Source organism: Periplaneta americana, chromosome 9 (assembly GCF_040183065.1).
Source record: "Periplaneta americana isolate PAMFEO1 chromosome 9, P.americana_PAMFEO1_priV1, whole genome shotgun sequence".
NCBI lineage: Eukaryota > Metazoa > Arthropoda > Insecta > Blattodea > Blattidae > Periplaneta > Periplaneta americana.
Window position 1 is genome coordinate 71,928,726 of NC_091125.1, and position 20,768 is coordinate 71,949,493.

Sequence of the window (20,768 nt, forward strand, 5' to 3'; positions counted from 1 at the left end):
ATCAATTTAATGCACACTACATAAAGTAAACATTTCTGATATCATATGATACTACATAAACTATTCATTTCTTCCACACTAAAGATAAAGCAGTTTTGAATACTGAAATATTGCTAAGTTAACACAAAAATGATGTACGAAATTTATACTAATGTGCTTTATAATTAAGAATTACCTCATCAAACTGATCCTCAACATCGACTTTAACTATAAAAAATAAATGTTGCAACATAAAAGCATTTACAGTAAAACTGTCCTCGTCATGGGGCAAATATAATAAAATATGCATATTTATCAAGAATGATTTATATTAGCTCTTACGAGTGTAGAAAACTGAAAAGGGTAATTTTACAATAGGTAACATTGCAGTACATATGTTTGTGCGAGATCGTGCGTATTTACTTGGTTTCCGCACAAAACCAATCCGCGGAAAGTCTAAAATTCCACATTCAGTATTCCCAACCTAACACACATAGCAATTTCCCTCTTCTTACCGCTTAAAGTGACATATTGATTTTACTGCTTTAGGCTTTTAACATATTATTTTTAGAGACGTTCAATATAGTAATAATTATAAATTGGAAACTTACCACTGCAATTTCACCTAAATTGCACTGTTAATTATTGTTTTTAAATATTTGCAAAAATTAAGTACACTCTACAACTCCACTAAAGTTACTGCATTCGTGATGCAAGTAACATTAAGGAACTTACTTACTTACTTACAAATGGCTTTTAAGGAACCCAAAGGTTCATTGCCGCCCTCACATAAGCCTGCCATCGGTCCCTATCCTGTGCAAGATTAATCCAGTCTCGATCATCATATCCCACCTCCCTCAAATCCATTTTAATATTATCCTCCCATCTACGTCTCGACCTCCCCAAAGGTCTTTTTCCCTCCGGTCTCCCAACTAATACTCTATATGCATTTCTGAATTCGCCCATACGTGCTACATGCCCTGCCCATCTCAAACGTCTGGATTTAATGTTCCTAATTATGTCAGGTGAAAAATACAATGCATGTAGTTCTGCGTTGTGTAACTTTCTCCATTCTCCTGTAACTTCATCCCGCTTAGCCCCAAATATTTTCCTAAGCACCTTATTCTCAAACACCCTTAACCTATGTTCCTCTCTCAGAGTGAGAGTCCAAGTTTCACAACCAAACAGAACAACCGGTAATATAACTGTTTTATAAATTCTAACTTTCAGATTTTTTGACACCAGACTAGATGATAAGAGCTTCTCAACCGAATAATAACACGCATTTCCCATATTTATTCTGCGTTTAATTTCCTCCCGAGTGTCATTTATATTTGTTACTGTTGCTCCAAGATATTTGAATTTTTCCACCCTTTCGAAGGATAAATCTCCAATTTTTATGTTTCCATTTCGTACAATATTCTCGTCACGAGACATAATCATATACTTTGTCTTTTCGGGATTTACTTCCAAACCGATCGCTTTACTTGCTTCAAGTAAAATTTCCGTGTTTTCCCTAATCGTTTGTGGATTTTCTCCTAACATATTCACGTCATCCGCATAGACAAGAAGCTGATGTAACCCGTTCAATTCCAAACCTTGCCTGTTATCCTGAACTTTCCTAATAGCATATTCTAAAGCGAAGTTAAAAAGTAAAGGTGATAGTGCATCTCCCTGCTTTAGCCCGCAGTGAATTGGAAAAGCATCAGCTAGAAATTGACCTATACGGACTCTGCTGTATGTTTCACTGAGACACATTTTAATTAATCGAACTAGTTTCTTGGGAATACCAAATTCAATAAGAATATCATATAATACAGGCCCTGAACAGAACTTAGTCATTAATTAGTAATTACTAATTAGTGTTCATCCCCACAACAACTCGGTTAAAAGGGAACATTAAGGAAGCTGTGAAAAAATCAACAAGATTCCAGACTCATCATAGACTGGGGGAAAAAAAAGACAGACGTATATCACGGCCTGCTGGAGTATAGTAAACACAGAAAACATTTTTTTGCAACAATGTTGAAGATACAGTAGATATTTTTGTTTTGCAAATTTGTCGTCACTGAACAGAAACCAAGATGGAGATTTCATTGTAACTAATTAGAAATTCCTCTTTCAGGTATGTAATAAACGATCTTCGCACAAAATAATGTACGATACACGAGCAGTATGTTTTCTTTCAATTCTCGGAAATTAAAAAAGCTCAACTACGTTTCGCTTTTTCAAACTTTTCCTCGAACATGAAAACTTCAACATACTGCTCTTGTAACGCATATTACTATTATGTTACATGTTTAATATTAAAAAATTTCCTATTTAAATTGTGTGTTCGTTTTCCTCATATGTGATGCAATTAACATGACGTCATAAATTCTACGAAATGTATTCACAATTTTTTTTTCACACCACTTACCTTCATCACAAATCGTGGATCATTGGAATCTAAGCTTTGATCGTGAACTTCAAACTTTGGTGTTCCCCATCGCAATCTCACACAAAGCTCATGGAGAGCAGAAATGGGATTCTTGTCAGTGAGTCCCAGTGACATACGATAGAGTTCTCCTATGAGAGAACCACAACACAACTTAAGATCTAAACAATTCAAAGCCATCAAATGTAAAGGATATTAAGTGAGCATGAACAGTTATGCCAGTTTTGTTTTGACAATCATTACATTGCAATCTCACCACACACTATTACAGATCATTCCATAGTTTTTGGTATGGCATAGTTCAGCTTTTCTTTTTCAGCTCTGTCAGATGTTTGTTTATTTATTTATTCATTCATTTGGTTATTTAACTACGCTGTATCAAATACTATGTTACTTAGCATTGATGGAATTGGTGATAGCGGGTGATATTTAGCAAGATGGGGTCGATGATACACCATGGATTACCTGATATTCGCCTTATAGTCGAGGAAAACCTCGGCAAAAATCCATCCAGGTAATAAACCCAACTGATAATTGTAGCTACACTGAGCGCAGTCCCAGGTCAGCAGGCAAATGCACTAATACCTGAGCTATACTGGTGGCTAGACATGTTAATCACTGTGATATACGAAGGATAACACTGTTATAGTAGGCCTAATATATGGAAGCAAAGATAGCATTATGCACAGAATTTTGAGATTTCAATCTCTACCACAAACTGAGAGACGAGGAGAAAACTAAAGTGTGACCACAATGTGCTGTTTCATAGTTAAAGGAAGTTGAAGTAAAACTTGTGTTGTGTATTATGTAGGAGAACATGTTGCACCTGGAAACATGTACGTGGGGACATATCATTTACTTTTTATCAGCATGGGAGAATTCAAATTCCATATCGTTATAACAATGCTCAATCAGCTGTTTAAACCCTGTTTGGGGAATTTACATTCTACAATCAGATTTATGCAAAAAGTTTATTTTTGGCATGTAATTAGTACAGTTCTGAATATTTTTATCTAATTCTTTAAAATTATTTTAAACATATGAGCAGATACATGCACCACAAATTATAGCAACATCAATAATAGAAGACTGATATCCTACAAGAGAATGGCTACGAATCTATACTGATGGATAAACAACAAATGACAGTAACTCTGCAAATTGTTTTCCCATTATCGGTATATCTCAGCTGTGGAATACAAAACAAACTTCATAGCTGAAATAGGGGCCATACATTTTGCCACTAAACAGTTAATATTAAGAATAAACTCATTCAAGAAAGTGGTCTTTCTAGCCGATTCCAAGGCAGCAATTCAAGCAGTGACAAATAACACCCAAACTCAAACAACAATAGAATAAATCAGAAAGAAAAATAAAACTTAAAAAAAAAAAAAACAATATTACAGTGGATACCATCACATTTTAGAATAGTAAGAAATGAAACAGTTGATCTATTTGCCAAAAAGGGAACCAAACTACAGCAGGAAATTAGAGAATTTGACAAAAAAAATTCATTCAACAATTACTTAAGGACAGCAGACACACAACATGACACAAGTCTCCAAAATCAAACAAGAAAAATCGTGGAAAAGCATTAATAAGTTTTGGAAAAAATTACAAAAACCTACCTGGGAAAGAAGCTACTGCTGCCTTCAGATTAGCCACCTAACATACCTGCCTAGCTCCTCACCTCTACAAAGTTAGCATATATTCATCCAATGAATGCACCATGTGCAGAGTACCTAACAGCAAAATGGACAACCACCTACTAGACTGTTCCAGTCTTGACAAGAAATTCTTGATATATACTAAAGAAATTACATTTAATGAACTGTACTGATGACATTAGGCATAGGCAGAGTTATGGGGGGACATGGGGGGCACTGCCCCCCCCAAACTTGGCCGAACTCTTTCTTTTTTCTATTAACGTTATAAAATGAAGGGCTCGGTGCAATAAGGTGCTAACCCTCACTTTTGTGAAAATTGAGATTTATACACAAACATACGTGGAATAATATTGTGCACTTTCTGTCAAAAGATGGCTCTGATATGAGTATAAATTTCGCAGCAGTAAATGCATATCCTTTTTCTAATCAATGTTAAGAGTCATTTGTTTTGAGCAATAAGGCGCCAACCTATACCAAGTTGGAAGGAAAAAGTAACCAAATGAACAGATTCTAAAAAAATAAGTTAATTGAATGAAACGATGACGTAACTACACTGATGATAGCATCGATGATCCAGATTATATTATATCTGACTGGAAATGAAGGCACATCGGAAGAGATAAGGATTAATTTAATTTCTCATTATTAAAATAGTATTGAGGGATGACACCTTCCTGCATCAAAGTTAAATGTTATAAAAGTTACATATATATGAATATATATACATTATATATTTTTTTATTTTACTCCACTGTTTCAGTGTGAATTAAACATATCAAGGGAACCTGAGATCAGTCACATCAAATTCCCTCCAAACAGGAAAAGAAAGCGTCACCATCAAAACTGGGACATTTTAAACACAAGAGAAGGAAAAATATACTTCACTATTCAACAAAGAAGTTATTCAAACTAGAGTGATCGTGATTTTGGTCGCATACAGTAGAGTTATATTCTCGGAGATATTGTTCCACCGTTTATACTACAGAAGATGGTCAAGTCTGGGGACGGGCTGACCAGGCAACTATGGCATCAACTATACGGTACTCCACCACATTCCAGACTTCCAATACGCCAATGGCTAGATCACCATTTTCGAGATAGATGTATTGAAAGGGGTAGTCCCATTGCCTGGCCAGCCCGGTTCCCAGACCTAACACCATTGGACTTCTTTATCTGGGGCTCCATGATGGAGAAAATGCACCAAATGGAGATAGCAAGCAGGGAAGAGCTCGTTGCAAAGATTAACACGACTGCAATGGAGATACACTAGCATGGATTGGATAATGTGCAGCGAGCGGTCAGACAGTGTGCTGAAGTGTGTATTCATGCGAAAGGGGGATATTTTGAGCATCTGCTCTAGACTACTGACAATTAGCCTACCTTCTCTCAAGCAGACAGGTCAATTAGATGTGGAATCAAATGGGAATAGATACGGTACGTGATATTCGTGAAACTCGGAAACGGGGATGAATATTGAAAAAAATGTATTAGGATTTTTGTTGCAAACAGGTTCCTGAATCACCTCCTTAAGGCTTGACCTGACCTTTTGATACACCCTGTATAATATTAAATGCTAATACAAAAAATAAGTTTACAGTAACGAAGATGTATCAGTTGGACTTTAAAAATTTTCGTCCATTGACTTATTCAATACTGAAGAAAATAGTTTCAGATTCAAAGAAACTTCTCCAATTTTCAAATGCCTCTTTGTTTAAAATTGACTCAGCTTTACCAGACATTTTAGAGGTTGGTTACACTTACTAGCATGAACTGTCATTACATTCAGTATACTCTCAAGAAATGGCGTCGTCATAGTTCAACAATTTCAATTTGTGATTTACAACCTAAATATTCAACACAACTTCCTATAGAGAGTCGAAAATTAGCAGATGTAATGTTACTTCTGAGATAGATCCCATCAGTACATCATGTTTTCTACATGAATCTCGTTACTCACAGCACTACAGGTGAAGAACATTAACCTGAAAATGTGGATATACTTGATGATATATAGTACATGGTAAAATTGAATTGTTGTAATGCCATTTAAATTTCGGCCAGTGTATGGGACCAGTGCCCACCCAGCATCGTGATGCACAAGGGGAGATGCAATAGGTAGCGAAATCTGATTACGAAAGCCGCTATAACGGCTGGGGGAATCACCGTGCTAACGACACGATACCTGCATTCTGGTTGGATGATCGTCCACCTCTGCTTCGAAATGTGGACGTGGAGCCAGCAGCCAGCTGGACGATCACGGTCCTTCATGACTGTCGTGCCTCGGATTATTAATATTATTATTATAAGCAAATCTTGTTAAATTAGAATGTCCAAGTGTAGAGGACAAATTCAGATATTATTAATTATAGTTCTAATTTAGTTAGGTTGTATAAGTGTTCAGAATAAATTTATGTTTGTAATTCATTCGTAATCCCTCTCAAAGCAGTGTCCAACCATCTGGTGCAATAAGGTGCTAACCAACATAGTCATCTCCAATTATCAAATATGCCTGTAATATAGGTCTTCCAAATTCGGTAAAATGTTTCAAAATTACATAAATGTAACTTAAGAGTCACAGCTTCACATTGAAAGCAGTTTCAGCATTTAAATTTCAATATTTGGAATTATGCCTTTTTCTAAACTTTAAAATGCTTATATCTCAGAAGTAACTACGTGTGGGTTAACACCTTATTGCACTGAGCCCTTCAAATATTGAATTCAAAAGATTTTTCTTGCTTTTATTTATGATTAAGTTTCTATGCTTAAATTGACGAACTAATGTCATCAGACCATGTGCCTGGACTACAATATTTATTTTAAATTTCTGAATGTTTAAGAATTTCTATACCTCATTTAAATAATGGAAGCACTGTAATGATTTCTTTTGTAACACCTGTAATGATTTGTTAGAACTCTGCAGGTGTTCAAGCAGCCACTTGGAGAAATATGAGTAACATACCGCACAACAATGCAGAAAAAAGAAAAGTGATCCCGGCATAATGTGTAAACTTAAAGACAAGTTTAAGTAAAATAATAATTAGAATTTACATTTGATATGACATCTTGGTTTTTTAAATAAACAGATAAAGTAAACGTAAAATTGGTCCACCGCTGTGGTGTGATGGTTAGTATGTCTCGCCATGAAACGAGCGGGCCCAGGTTCAAATCCTGGTTGGGACAAGTTACTTGGTTGGAGGTTTTCCGAAGTTTTTCCTCAACCAGTTGAAGCAGAATTGCTTGGTAATTTTCATTTTGGACCTCGGATTCATTTCGCCATCATTAATTCACATGTCATCAACCATACAATAGCCCGGGTTAAGTTCACGGTGCGGCATGCTGTACTTGTACCCCATCATTCACAGAATAGGAATGGTAAGCACAATAAGCCTCAGGCTGCAGTACAAGCCTTTGGGTCCTTCCTCCATACAAAAGGGGGAAAAAAAAAAAGTAAAATTGTCTGTATATTTTGTTACAGTTTTACTTTATTTTACAATACCTTTATTAAATGATCAATTCAGATATACTGTACCAAGGTCAAGCTATAATGGGGGAGGAGATATGAATTAATATTCTGGGTGGCCAAACGTGAATACGGATAAGCATCACTTTACCTGTAATAACAGTGTGCAAAGATTTGTGACAAAGTTAGCTAAGTGACAGGCCGAAGTTTGTAACAAATAAGTAGTCCTGAGCTGTGACAGGTAGCCCCGGAATCTGTAACAGATAGCCCTGAGATCTGTGACAGTTTGTGACATGTAGCAGTCATTTCATTTGCAAAATAAAGGCCTATGAATAATGACTGGTGTGCATAAAAGGGCACCTTGCACAAAGATTTACCAAAATTTAGACTTTTTACTTTTACCTGTGAATGCGTTCTTTTTCTGACGATCTTTAATAAAGTAAGAGAATGAGTTTAGAAGCAAGAGAATTACTGGTAAAAAAAATGTGTCTATGTTCATCTTTTACTCAACAGATGAACTGTTTAAGCTTTTAAATTAAATTAACCTACTTACTACAAAGTTACATTGCTGATGGAAGATGCTTGTAAATTAAATTAATCAAATTTCTACAAAGTTACATTGCTGATGTAAGATCTATGAAATACAATGTAGGCCTAATATAAACATATAATATGGAATGACCATCTAGAATGTGTACATTTTTGTTGTATAATTTAAGGTATTGTATATATTTGTATAGTTTTGGCCGATGAATTGTATATGCTTTAAATTGAATAGTAATCTATATAGCTCTACTGATAAATTGTTTGTGTTTGTAATTTGAAGTAGTTTGCATGATATGTATTATCAATTTCTGTATATCACAACTGGTTGAATTGTTTATGCCTTAAATTTAATTAAATTGTTTTGTATTATAATATAGCTCAACTTATGAATGATCGTTTGCGTTTGTAAATTTAATAATCTGATTGGCTATGTATTGTATACTTTTAGTAGAGCCATCGATGTAGCTCAGTCGACAGACTCGCTGGGCTGCTGATCCGGAGCTGCGTTCGGGCTTGGGTTGGATCCCCCTTTGGACTTTGGTTTCTTCGGAGGTTTTCCCCAGCCGTGGGACTGAAGCCGGATGGTCTATGGCGAGTCCTTGGCATCAACCCCTTTGATTTGATTACCTGGTTGGGTTTTTCCGAGGTTTCCCCCACCGAAAAGGCAAATGCCGTGTAATATTTTGGCGAATCCTCGGACCTCATCTCATCTCACTACATCTCGCCAAAATGTAAAAAAAAAAATGTAAAAAAATTGTACAAAATTGTAAAAATTGTAGAAAATTACTAAATTGTAAAACTATAAAAATTTGTAAAAATTGTAATTGTAATATTGTAAAATGTTGACATGTTCCACATCTTAAAGCTTCATTGCTCATGTAAGATCTATGGAATAAAATAAATGAATGAATGAATGAATGAATGAAGGACAACTGTAATGCAATCGCTGAGTTGTTAATAAGCTATAAAGAAAATCTGGCATAATAATAGTATATCTATGACTGAAAAGATAAAAACTGTCTTTAAGTAAGTATCAATCAAATAAAATTCCGGTATCAATTTAGCCTACTGGTTACCTATGATATAAGTACAAATAATATAACAAAAATAACTAACCTTCTGATGCAGGCTGAAGATCTTGCTGATCAACGTTTCTTGACGATGACTTGTTCACCAATGTAGCATTTGCTTCAAATTCCAGTTTACATAGGCCTACATCGTTGATTTGTGAGAAATTTCCATCATTCTCTGTGTGCTTATTTCCTGAAGGTCTAAAACATGTGTTCGAATTATCACATACTGTCGCAGTAGAAGTTATGAGATTGGGAGTCACTCTTCTTTTGCTTTCATCTGATGAACGCGACCGACGAGATTTTTCACTCTTCCAGTCATCTTCATTTGATGTTGACCTTCTCTTCCTAAATTTGCGGCGTCTTTCTCTTTCTTCTTTGCTATTATCTGAAGAATATGAACGTTTTCTCTTTTTAACTTTGTTTTTATAATGGCTTGATTCTTTAGTTCTTTCTGATTTTGCCAGAAATACTGCCTTCAGGTGGGTTCCATCAGTAAGTTCTTTAGACTTATCCAGATCTACCCAAGTATTGAATTTTTCACTGAAAATCTGGAATATTACAGTCGAATTGGCATACTCCTTTAAAGCTACATCTCTTGCAACAACATTAAGAAATTCCTGTTCCAAACCATCACTTCCATTATGAAGAGTAATTACTTTCTTGCGATTTTGATCAATATCCACCAACACGTCGATCGGTTTTATTTGAGATGATTTATTCTTTGACAGAGCAGGTATGAGGGCTTCATCAAGATCGACGTCGTTGTCAACGTCTTCATCGCTTTCTACGTCTTCATAGTCATCTTCAAATTCCAGAGCTGGAAAATCAAATGCCGAATCTGATAGTTCAGACAGAATACTTTCGTCCCAATCATACGCGCCTTCCATATTACTGTAAAATTAATTTATATTTCATGAAACCAGTTATTATATTTCAATAGAATAGTTCCTGTACATAATAACATGTACCGATATTTATAACATTATCTACTGTCAGCAGCCGACCGGGGTTGCCATGGTAACTACAATATGGCGTGTTTGCAGTGTTGCCAATTCAGCGATTTTCCTGCTAGATCTAGGGGTTTTCAGGATTAGTTTAGCGAGTATAATTTATTAAATTTGTATTGCTTATATAGGGATTTAGCGGTTTTTTTAACACCCACAGCGATAAAATTTTATTTTTTACATTGATAATATAGCAATTTAGCGGTTTCTGCATTGTATCTTTTTTCATTCATAGCGTTCTGCCTAAGGGCAGGTCTTTCACTGCAAACCCAGCAATCTCCAGTCTTTCCTATTTTCTGCCTTCCTCTTTGCACTGTATCTTAGAGAGTTTTTATGAATCGATTTGGCAACACCGCGTGTTTATTATTACAATGGGAATGACAGCTATGAAAAAATATCTCCTATATTATGTGATCTGTGTGCTTTCCTATATAATCCTATTGGTTTGGTATATGTCCTAATCAACTAATACGGTCAGAATTTTGAAGTTTTTGAAAATAACTATCATAAATATAAACTTACTAGCAAGTAAAAACGATTACGTATATTTATCCACTGCTGGCGTCGGCACTTTACCTAAACGGATGTCAGAATGGCGAGATCCTAATTGTACATACAAGACATGATCACATAATACAAGCACTGTCTTCGTGGTCTTTGTTCGAAAATGACAAATTTAGTTGCCGGCACTGCCAGAAGAACATTTATGACAATAGTGCTCGGAAAAACCAGATAAAGAAAAGGTCTAAACTGTCGGAGCGCCAGATACATGGCAGGGCGTAAGAGGACTGTAATAGCCCTTTTGACAGGGGATATAATAGCCATAGACCTGCTCGTATGATAAGGACTGGTAAAGTACAAATACAAGCTCTTCTTTCTCACCATAAGAAAATCTCATGTTGGCGACACTGACTCCTTCCGCCATTACCCAATTTCTATTCTAAAATTATTATTTCTTTTATAACATATTATATAGCTTACGTATGTTTTAGTATGTGGTTGGAAGTTTCCTTTGGAAAGAGCTCATATCGATGCATATTTGGTCTCAGTCTTATCGTTATATATAATTATCTCTCCCTAAATTACATGTAATGCAAAAAAAATATACTTCTAAATGAATAGCTTCACATTAAGACTTTCCACTTGGTATACTTATACAATTTCAAATATACAGAAAGCTCAAAGTGCAACCTCAAATTAAGCCATATAATTGTCCAACCATTGCTACTAAATGCCCGTAAAATAATAAATTATGCAACATTCCTACAAATATACATGAAAATAACACACACGACTAACAGGCACCTTAATTAGTACTTAACAAATATTTACCATCAGCATCACTTCCCGACATTCCGCTTACATTTATTTCTTGTGAATTCGTTTCAGAATCAGTATCCATTTCCAATAAGCAATAATTGTTTTGTGCAAAACAATACTAGCAAAATGATGAATCGAAACTTCGAGAGATGTACGTCTCCCCAATACAAGAAGTTCCCTACAGAGTTGCCAACACCCAATTCACTTTTCGCAGGATAGCCAATAGGCAAAAAATTATCATACTACATTTTTTTTAAGGTATACCATGATCTAGGGGTATAACTGAAATCCAGATATGAAAAATATCAAAGTAAACAAACATTTGATGCTAAATGTATAATGCCGCTGTGGCAACTCGCATTTGAATTGCATGGAGCAACTGTACACGGTACTTTCATATAGCGGTTGTTCTCAATCGATGATGGCGATCCTGGTGGTTGTTCTCTTGCACATGTTACCGACTTTAACAAGGGGATGACCAGAGTCATAATTTTCTTATTTCAATTTTAATGCGTGGTGTGGTTGAAATACGTAGTCTTTTGCCACTTGAATGTTAAATGTTTTAGCTTGCCCTGGATGCACTTAACTCACGTTTTTAGAAATGTCACGTACCCCTTTGCTTCTGACCTCATATGTGATCAGGGGTTCGGTACCTACAATCTGTTAATATGGAAATTAGTTTTAGTTACTGTGAAGACAGGCATTGAATTCTATTCTATAGCACACACTCCGATCTCTCTAATACACTGGCAAGTGTTTCTGTTCAGTATAATATTAATAATGCGGCTAAACTAGCGCTGAGGTAGTTCCCACTTTCCGATTGCAATTAAACAAACTATTAATAATATCGCAGAGAGAAATATTATAATACGCAGTGTGAAAGAGATAATAATGAACTCACTGTTTATAGTCTTGTAAATAAATACACAATAAAAATAATAAATAACTTTAATTGGTTTATATTAAGACGCTTTATCAACTGCGATCGTCATCTCACATCCGAGTGAAATGAAGGTGATGTCAGCAAAATGAAAGCAGTTCCAGCACCGAAAGCAACCCAGTTTTTGCTGTTATAGGGTTGAGAGAAAGCCCCGTAAAAAGAACTCAACCCGTTAACTAGTCATAATCAGGATTTGAACCCGGCCCCACTCGTTTCAAGGTCAGATATGCTAATCGTTACTCCACAGCGGCGGACAATAACTCATAATCACTATTGCTGCAAATAACACGCATACAGACAGCGAATAACACAGTAAAATAGTTGATCAACTGTCAACTTTTTCTTGCCTAAATCCACGAATGAACTATTAACTGAACGTAAGTTGCAACTTGCACTGCATCTAGTCTATACACTTGAGCCACCTCAGGTAAGTGACGGAGTGGGGATGGGGAAGCCCCATTGAATACACATGGAGATGTACCGGTAACACTGTGGTTTAACATAGATAGTGATTCACGAGTATTTCAATTGTTGTATAAGTTATTAGAAGAAATAAGTTATTTAGAGATCGAAAACCCATGTCATGTTAAATATAAACAAACTAAAAGAAAAACGAAATAAAAAGGTAAGATTTTTTTTTTTTTAATTACAAGGAATTTCCATCCGCCAAAATTTGTAGTAGCCAAAAATTCGCAAATCGCCTGAAGTAAAAATTAGTCGCAAACAGGGTTGTGGAGTAGCCCAATCCACGACTTTTCGCCCAATCTGACAACCCTGACTGAAACATATTAAACAATATTAAATATCTATGCAATGCAAACACACTCTTAGAGATGCTCTGTGCTCTTCACTGAAGCTATGTAGTGATAATATCTTGAGATGCACAACAAATGTAACAATATTGATCTAAGAAGCACATTCGAATTTTTTCCTAGAACTGCTTTTATTAACATTACGTAGTGACATAAAAGTAATCAAAGTCTTAAAATTTGAACTCAATAAACAATTCAGGTACTACATAACAATTTTTAGTCGCCACTGCTACATACTGCCCGGAATTTGTCTACCTCTGATTTTTACAATAAATAAAACACATTAAGATAGGCTATTTAAGATTTAATTTAAAGTTAGAATTAACAAATGAAAAAAATATAAATGTCAAGACAAACTTAAAATGAAACAAATTATGAGTGTATGCTTCATAAGTCTCTGTGTTAGTTGATGACGTTACGTGTTAACAATGTGACGTTGAAACGTGTGTTCTGGTTTCTTTCTGCCGGCTATAGTCTGACATACTGTATTTCGTGGGGTATCTGTGAAAACCCTATAACTCCAATTTTGCTGAAAATGGAGTTATTGTTATTTGAATAAGTAAAATGTTATGCTCCATCATCTGGGAAAACCTGTGAGGCATTGTTTTGGAGTTGTCTTGATCAGTTTTCAATAAGTCCTAAAATGACATTTTATTGCCAGGGAAAAGCCTTTAAAATCACTTAGTGAATTTTCACAGAACTTTTACATAGTTACCTACAGCCTCTTATACAGGGAGAATCCTGCAAGTCCATCAACACAAATGATAATTAACATTATTAAGTTTCACATTTTAACAGATGTTGGTGATATTGAATTATTTGACAACAATGCAAGAGTCTGTAATAACGTGCCTTATGCATTTCTTGATCAATATTATTCCAGATAAAGTCAAACAGGTTTCCACGTTCTCAGATACTTATGGAGGACAAAACCGAAAACCGCATATTGCAACACTTTTAATGTACATTCGTAGAAAAAAAACTGGCCGTTGAGCAGCAAAACTCGTAATGTTACTTATGCCAGTTTTATTGTGATTATCACAGTACAGAGTGTCTAAGAGGATCCTGTTTACTTCCCCTCGAAGTTGCTGGGCTAGGAGAGAGAGGTGTTCGGACTGTTCTGTACAGAGTGTCTAATAGGGACACTATTGACTTCCCCTCATAGCTGTTGCGTTACGAGAAAGTGGCTTTCAGAATGGTTTTGTTCACATTCTACAGTATACTGTATGTGTATAATTGCAACGTTTGTTGTGTTTTAGTCGACATACAGAAAGTTGTTTTGCCATTGTGGATATGAGGAATGTTGTTAATGTTATTCTCATTCCCTCTGTTCGTCTCTCTTCACTCTACAGACATATGTTTATGACTACTGTATATTTCGTGTTCTTTCTAGAATCCTAGACACGTGATCCTTTTCATTCCTACCAACAGATTTTGTCTATAAATAGCCACAACCACTTCGAAAATCATTAGTATTTCAGTTCGATAGCTATGGACATCAAAGCCAAAGTAATTGCACTAATCATGGAAGGTGGATTTAGCACAGTGCAAGCTGGAGAACGCTATGGAGATGCGACTAGAACAGCGTCCAGATGGTGGGCGCAGTATCAAAAGTGAGGATATATAACTCATAAACCTGGTAGCAGACGACCCAAGGCATCAACAGTAGCAAGATCTCATGTTAATATAAAGTTCAAGGTGCTTTCCATTTCACACTTCTAAAATGCTTGTCGCTGACACAGGATTTCCCGCTTCCAACAGAACAGCTCGTAAAAGGCTCAATAGTGCCAGTATTGTGCCGAGAAGAGCAGCGGTGAAGGAAGTTCTGACTGAAGACCATTGTATTGATCATGTCACATTTTGCCAAATGCATTATAACTATCCATTGTAAGAGATCATCTTTTCAGAAGAGAAGGTGTTTATGAACCACAGTACAGGGCCAGTGCAAGTATATCAACCAAAACAATCCAAGAGATTTGACCGTAAATATGTGGTCCAGAGGCAACACAGTGGTCGTTTATCCATGTCGGTGTGGGGATGGATTTCTGGTTATGGTGGTGACGCACTATGAAGAATAGGCATATGACTGGGCATCAGTACACCAATATACTGGAAAATGTGATGCCACCTAGTGTTCGTATGTTTCAGCTCAAAAACAAAATAAAATTCCAACATGACTTGTCTTCGGTACACACATGCATTGCCGTGCAGTGGTGGTTCAACATTCACAAGGACGATGTCGAAGAGGTTTCATTAAGTGCCAAGAAGTCCTGACTTAAATCCCATAGAAAATGTGTGGGCAGACAGTGTTACTGAGCAACTACAGGGTCGGCGTCCTAAGAATCCAGACGAATTGTGGGATTTCATTGCAGATGCTTGGGACAATGTTGCATCGTCAGATAGATATAGCCAAAGCCTTGTTAATTCTGTAAGTATAAGAATGGATGCAGTGTTCAATGCCTATGGTTTCTGGACAGGCTATTAAGTCCAGAAGGAAACTGTTGTGTATCACTAGAGCTACATAGGAAGAAGAACGTTTTAATTTGTGATAAAAAGAACATTCAGCATTAATTATTTTACTTCAGGAATGTATATTTTTTTATTTTCAGAACAAAAGTAAATACTGTAGGTTTAAAAATAGAATAAATAAACAAGTTCTAGTAAACCCTAAAAACACTTATATAATCAAATGTTTTCCTAAATCGCACAAAAATTGTCTAATTAACAAATCTATTTATATTTCTATTCCCTCATTATTATTTACCTAAATTTATTTATATCTATTTATTTCAATTTATCTGAATGTTCACAAATATCATTTGTATTGGATTACCTTAATCAATTTATATTTATTCTATTTTTTCTGACTGTTCACTTCGATATTATCTTAAAACTAAGTTCCTATGTATTGTATCTATCTCAATTTTGTTCACTCTTCGTCATATTGGCAATCTGTTTTGCCAGGAAGATATTAAAATAAATGAAGTATGTCTATAGAGTAAAGAGAGACGAACAGAGGAGATGATAATGAAATCAGTAACATTCCTCATACCTGCAATGGTAAAAACAATGAAATAACAAATTTCTGTAGGCCTATGTCAACAAGAACACAAGCATTTACAATTCATTTTAATATATCAATATGCCTGGTAAATTATTAATAAGTATTTAATGAATTTCAATCTTAATATGCCTTAAGATTGAAATTCATTAAATACTTATTAATAAGAACACAAGAGTTTCAACCTTATAGAATGTGAACAGAAAGTCCGAAAGCCTTTCCCTCCTAACCCAGCAACTTCGAGGGAAAGTAAACAGTATCCCTCTTAGACACTCTGTATTGTGATAATCACAACAAAACCGACGTAAGTAACATTAAGAGTTTTGCTACTCATCGGCCAGTTTTTTCTTCCGTGACTGTATCTAGTTCAAGCTACCCACTTAGAAGAGATAGAACTGAAGTTTTTGGAAAGTGGACATAGTTACATAGAGGTTGACTCCATGAATAGTTTAATTGAAACAGCTAAGAAACACATTTCAGTTTATACAATGCAGAACTGGCTAAACATTTTTTTTTTTCGAGTTGCTAAAACAAATTCATGGGAAGAACATAAAAAATCTCACTACTGGTATGTTGCAAAAGAATTAAAATTTCGAGATTTTGTTGACCTGAAAGAACTAAGTAAACAAGTACTAGAAAACAAAACACTCGATACTGCAGGAAATAAAGTGAACTGGCTGATGGTCAAATGTTTCAAGTACTGTAAAGCACACCCTGAAATTCTGTTTTATCGATACGACCATTCAAGTACTTATCAATCTATCAATTCAAGTGGAAGAGGTCGTCTAAAGAGACTGAATGAAAGGATTGAGCTGAAAAAAATGTATAGTAAAGATTTATTATCAATAATATTGAAACTCGGTAGTTTTTTTTTTTACTTTTTATAATAATTCATATGTAGCATTGGATAAAACTGTTCATGCCCACTGATAGGGGCCTAACTAATCCTTTCCCCTTTTCACACAAAGTGGAACACCTGGGACCAAACTTCACTGGCAGCCACTGCTGTAAATATGCTGCACCTGACAATACCACGGTTTTCTCTTTTGGTCTGACAATAGAAGATGATATAACTTCTGTGACATGAAATGGGAACAAGGTTAAGTTGTCATCGAAGACAACACAGCACATCACAGTGCCAATAGACAAACATCCATGCCTCATGTGGAATTCAAACTCACGCCATAGTTTTCACAAAACATTAGTTGTACCCAGCGACCATCATCCACAATAATTAACAAACCAAAATTACTTTCGCTCAGAATTTCACGCAGGCTTCCATATTGGCTCCAATTTGCAGATTATAGCTGTTAAAGTAGAAGTGAAATTTTCTTTTCAGTAGGAGAATATAAGAAAAAAAATATTTAGCTACTGTTCACCCAGACTAATGGTGAAAACTCTGTATTTAGATGGCCGGTGCCACTTAATTTTTGACCCTGCAGTTACCATGCTGACTGTTGGATCAAAGGTTCAAACTCGGCCAAAGACAATGAAATCCATAGCATGGCTTCCATTGGGGGAGAAAGCTGGGAGGCTTTTGTTGTAATCTTACAGCATGTAAAAGAACTCTGCCCCTGAGAGAGGGCTCCAGGCAATATTCATCAGCCCTTTCTCACCAATGTTAAATTTCCATGCTGATTAACCTGTGAAGTTGAAAACATTGTTAAATGAAATAAATCTTTTTATGTGAAAGAGTAAGAGATATTGAAGAATATACATTTGATTACAAGAAAAGAACTGAAAAAAAGGAGATTTCATGAAATCACTGGAAAGTTCTAGTAATTGATCCTTGAGACGATGCAATACACTACAAAGAATATAAACAACTGTTCTGTAGTTTGGGTTACTGTCTCTACTGCAGTTTCCAGGATTCACCAGATTTCAGTTGAGTTCTAGTGTGCAGAAAAGTTTTCAGGAGAAAAAAATCGTCTCATTTCAAAGTATATATTTTTTTTTTTAACTGAAACTAAAAGAGTTCAGATGGAGTTTATAATAAAGCATCATTTAATATTGACTGACATTGCTATGCATTATTTGTAATGTCTTCAGCACAAATAAAGCACCTATCTATTATATTACGCAAGTTTTCTTTCAATATTATAACATGAGAAAATTGTATACTTTCCAAACTTCTGCAAGCAAACGCATAACATAAGCAACAGTTGAAGATAAATTAATCAGGGAGGCTGAGCAGAGTTGTGTATAAATAAATAAAATACTATAAATACCGGTGCAGTGAAAGCATCACTAAACTCATAGCACATTAGAATGAAGGTATCCTAAGATAATGTTGGTAATTGATTCTTGGTATGATAATAGGCCTATAGTACATTTCATTGAACAGAAACAAAGATTCTGAAATGATAATCACAAGTAAGTCAAGATATCCCAAAACAGTATTGGAAAACTACTGTATTACAGAATGAGTAAAATGTAAGTAATAATCTTCATGTCAAGCCATAATTCAAACATTTCTTGGTTTTCAGAAAGGAGACCATAAGATAGGACTTCTCTGAATATTTCAGTTTTCCTTCCATCGGTGTCCTATTATCTCAATATTACCATGTCATCAATTAAAAAGGCCCATGTAATTTGAAAATGGTCGTTAACTAATTATCTATACACATATATCGTTGCTGTACATTATGATAACAGTTCCGACTGTTATATAGTTGTATAATGCTGTTTTAAGATGTTTAAATGTGTAAAAGTTATTCTACTGTCAGAGACCTTTCTGTTCAACAGTGCCACTTTCATTTCTGGATTTGAATCCAGAATGTAAATAACTACAGACTAAAAATAACACTATGTTGATAGCCTCACCAGGTTGAAATATTATGTTCTCTCTCGCAATAGGATGAGCTAAAGTAGCAATAGCTGTAACATCTTAATTTCGGAGGCATACACAGTTTAGTCACTTCACTTCATACTCACCATAAATATGCTGTTTTTGTGCAGTTTAATAAAAATTCATCATAAGACTCTCATACCGACAAGGAAAGCTCACCAAGTGATAATGGATTTTCACAAGGATTTCCCCCCCCCCCATACGTTCCATTTCAAATAATAAATCTCTATAAATTTCTACATCCAGAGATATAATTTTTCAAAATAGTCACGTGACACTCATATAAGTTTCACATCTCCGTTGCCATTGTGAAGGAGAAAATGTTTAAGGCCCCAAATATTTATGCATTACCCTCAAAATCAGAGAAGCTTATGAAAACTCACCTCTTCATACTTTCCAACTGTCAGTGATCATAGCATTCTTTTGGTAGACTTGTGGACCAGTTACCAAGATAGAGAGAATAGAAAGAATAACTCCAGAAGGTAGAAGTGTTAATTTCAAAGCACACAGCTCCAATTGTTCAGCCTCTTCGGAAGTTCTCTGATAGTGTTTTGTTATTTGCACGAATATTATATTGCATCAGAGAAATGACGTGATAAAACACCATCAATTTACATCGTCTAGATATGTACATTTAAATGTACCTGGCCTAAAGCCAGGTACATTGACAACAAACCTGATAAATTCGTCACTCCTGTAGAATTCTGTTTTCGTGTTGATGTACAGAATTGCTCTAAAGCTGACTGTGAGAAACTTATTTTTCTGAAATGTTCGTGGTGCAAAGTTCCACTGTGTTTTGAGTATTTTTACGATTTCCACTACTGTGATGAGTACAATCATTAATTTCAGGTACCGGTATGCTTACATTTCCTTATCATTTCTTCATAGATTATTCTAGTCTGGTATACCATTTTCATAACATATTATTTAAGGAGACTTTGACAGTACGATATGCAGATATACCGGTATGAGATTTATTGCCTGATATGTCTAGCACATAGCACTGTTTGCATTAGCTGTTGTAGCACTGGATTGAAGAATTTGAAAAAAAAAAAAAAAAAAATATCTCGAAAACTAGGCCCTTTCCAGATGTAGAAATTTATAGGGAGGTTTCTTATTTCAAATGTAACCTATGAGGGGACAATCTTGAAAATCCATTATCACTTGGTGATCCTTCCTTGTGAGATAGCGCATCAGAAAATGCTTTCAAATTTACTGCTTGATCGTTACAACACCAGCAATTCGTGTTTGTATAATTAAATCAGAAACACTAGGGACTGGAACTGGTAGAAAATAATTGCCTTCGTAAATCTCTAATCTGAAAACATTATTTTTTGTAATTGTAGCAAAATAGAAATATTTCATTACAGCAGTCAATATGAACAATATAAATACAATAATTTAATATTTACGATTATTTAGGTATGATCCATTCATAATCTTTTTACCAAAAAGAAAATTGTTTGAATTCCACCACTTACAATGTGATTTGTGATAAGAAAATATGATCATGAGGCATATCATATACATCTCACAAGTTCAGTCCAACTTTGTTCCATTATTAGATCACTTCAACGATACTGAGTTCATATTTGCTATTAAACATTACAAAATAAGTAAG

General features: G+C 35.2%; 1 protein-coding gene across 4 annotated transcripts in view; it reads right to left on the bottom strand.

Moving 5' to 3' along the window:
• LOC138706073 (uncharacterized) overlaps positions 1 to 11,689 on the bottom strand; it is a 62,729-nt gene extending 51,040 nt beyond the window's left edge. For 3 of the 4 annotated variants that reach the window (XM_069834993.1, XM_069834994.1, XM_069834995.1), the window contains exons 1-3: positions 11,499 to 11,687; positions 9,206 to 9,979; positions 2,399 to 2,547 (exon numbers count right to left, since the gene is read on the bottom strand). In XM_069834993.1, the coding sequence (XP_069691094.1) occupies positions 2,399 to 2,547; positions 9,206 to 9,979; positions 11,499 to 11,568 (993 nt within the window). In that variant the 5' untranslated portion in view covers positions 11,569 to 11,687. Of the gene's footprint in view, positions 1 to 2,398; positions 2,548 to 9,205; positions 9,980 to 11,498 lie in introns of all 4 variants that reach the window. The other variant, XM_069834996.1, reaches the window with a different exon arrangement.
• Between the last annotated feature and the right edge of the window lie 9,079 nt (positions 11,690 to 20,768).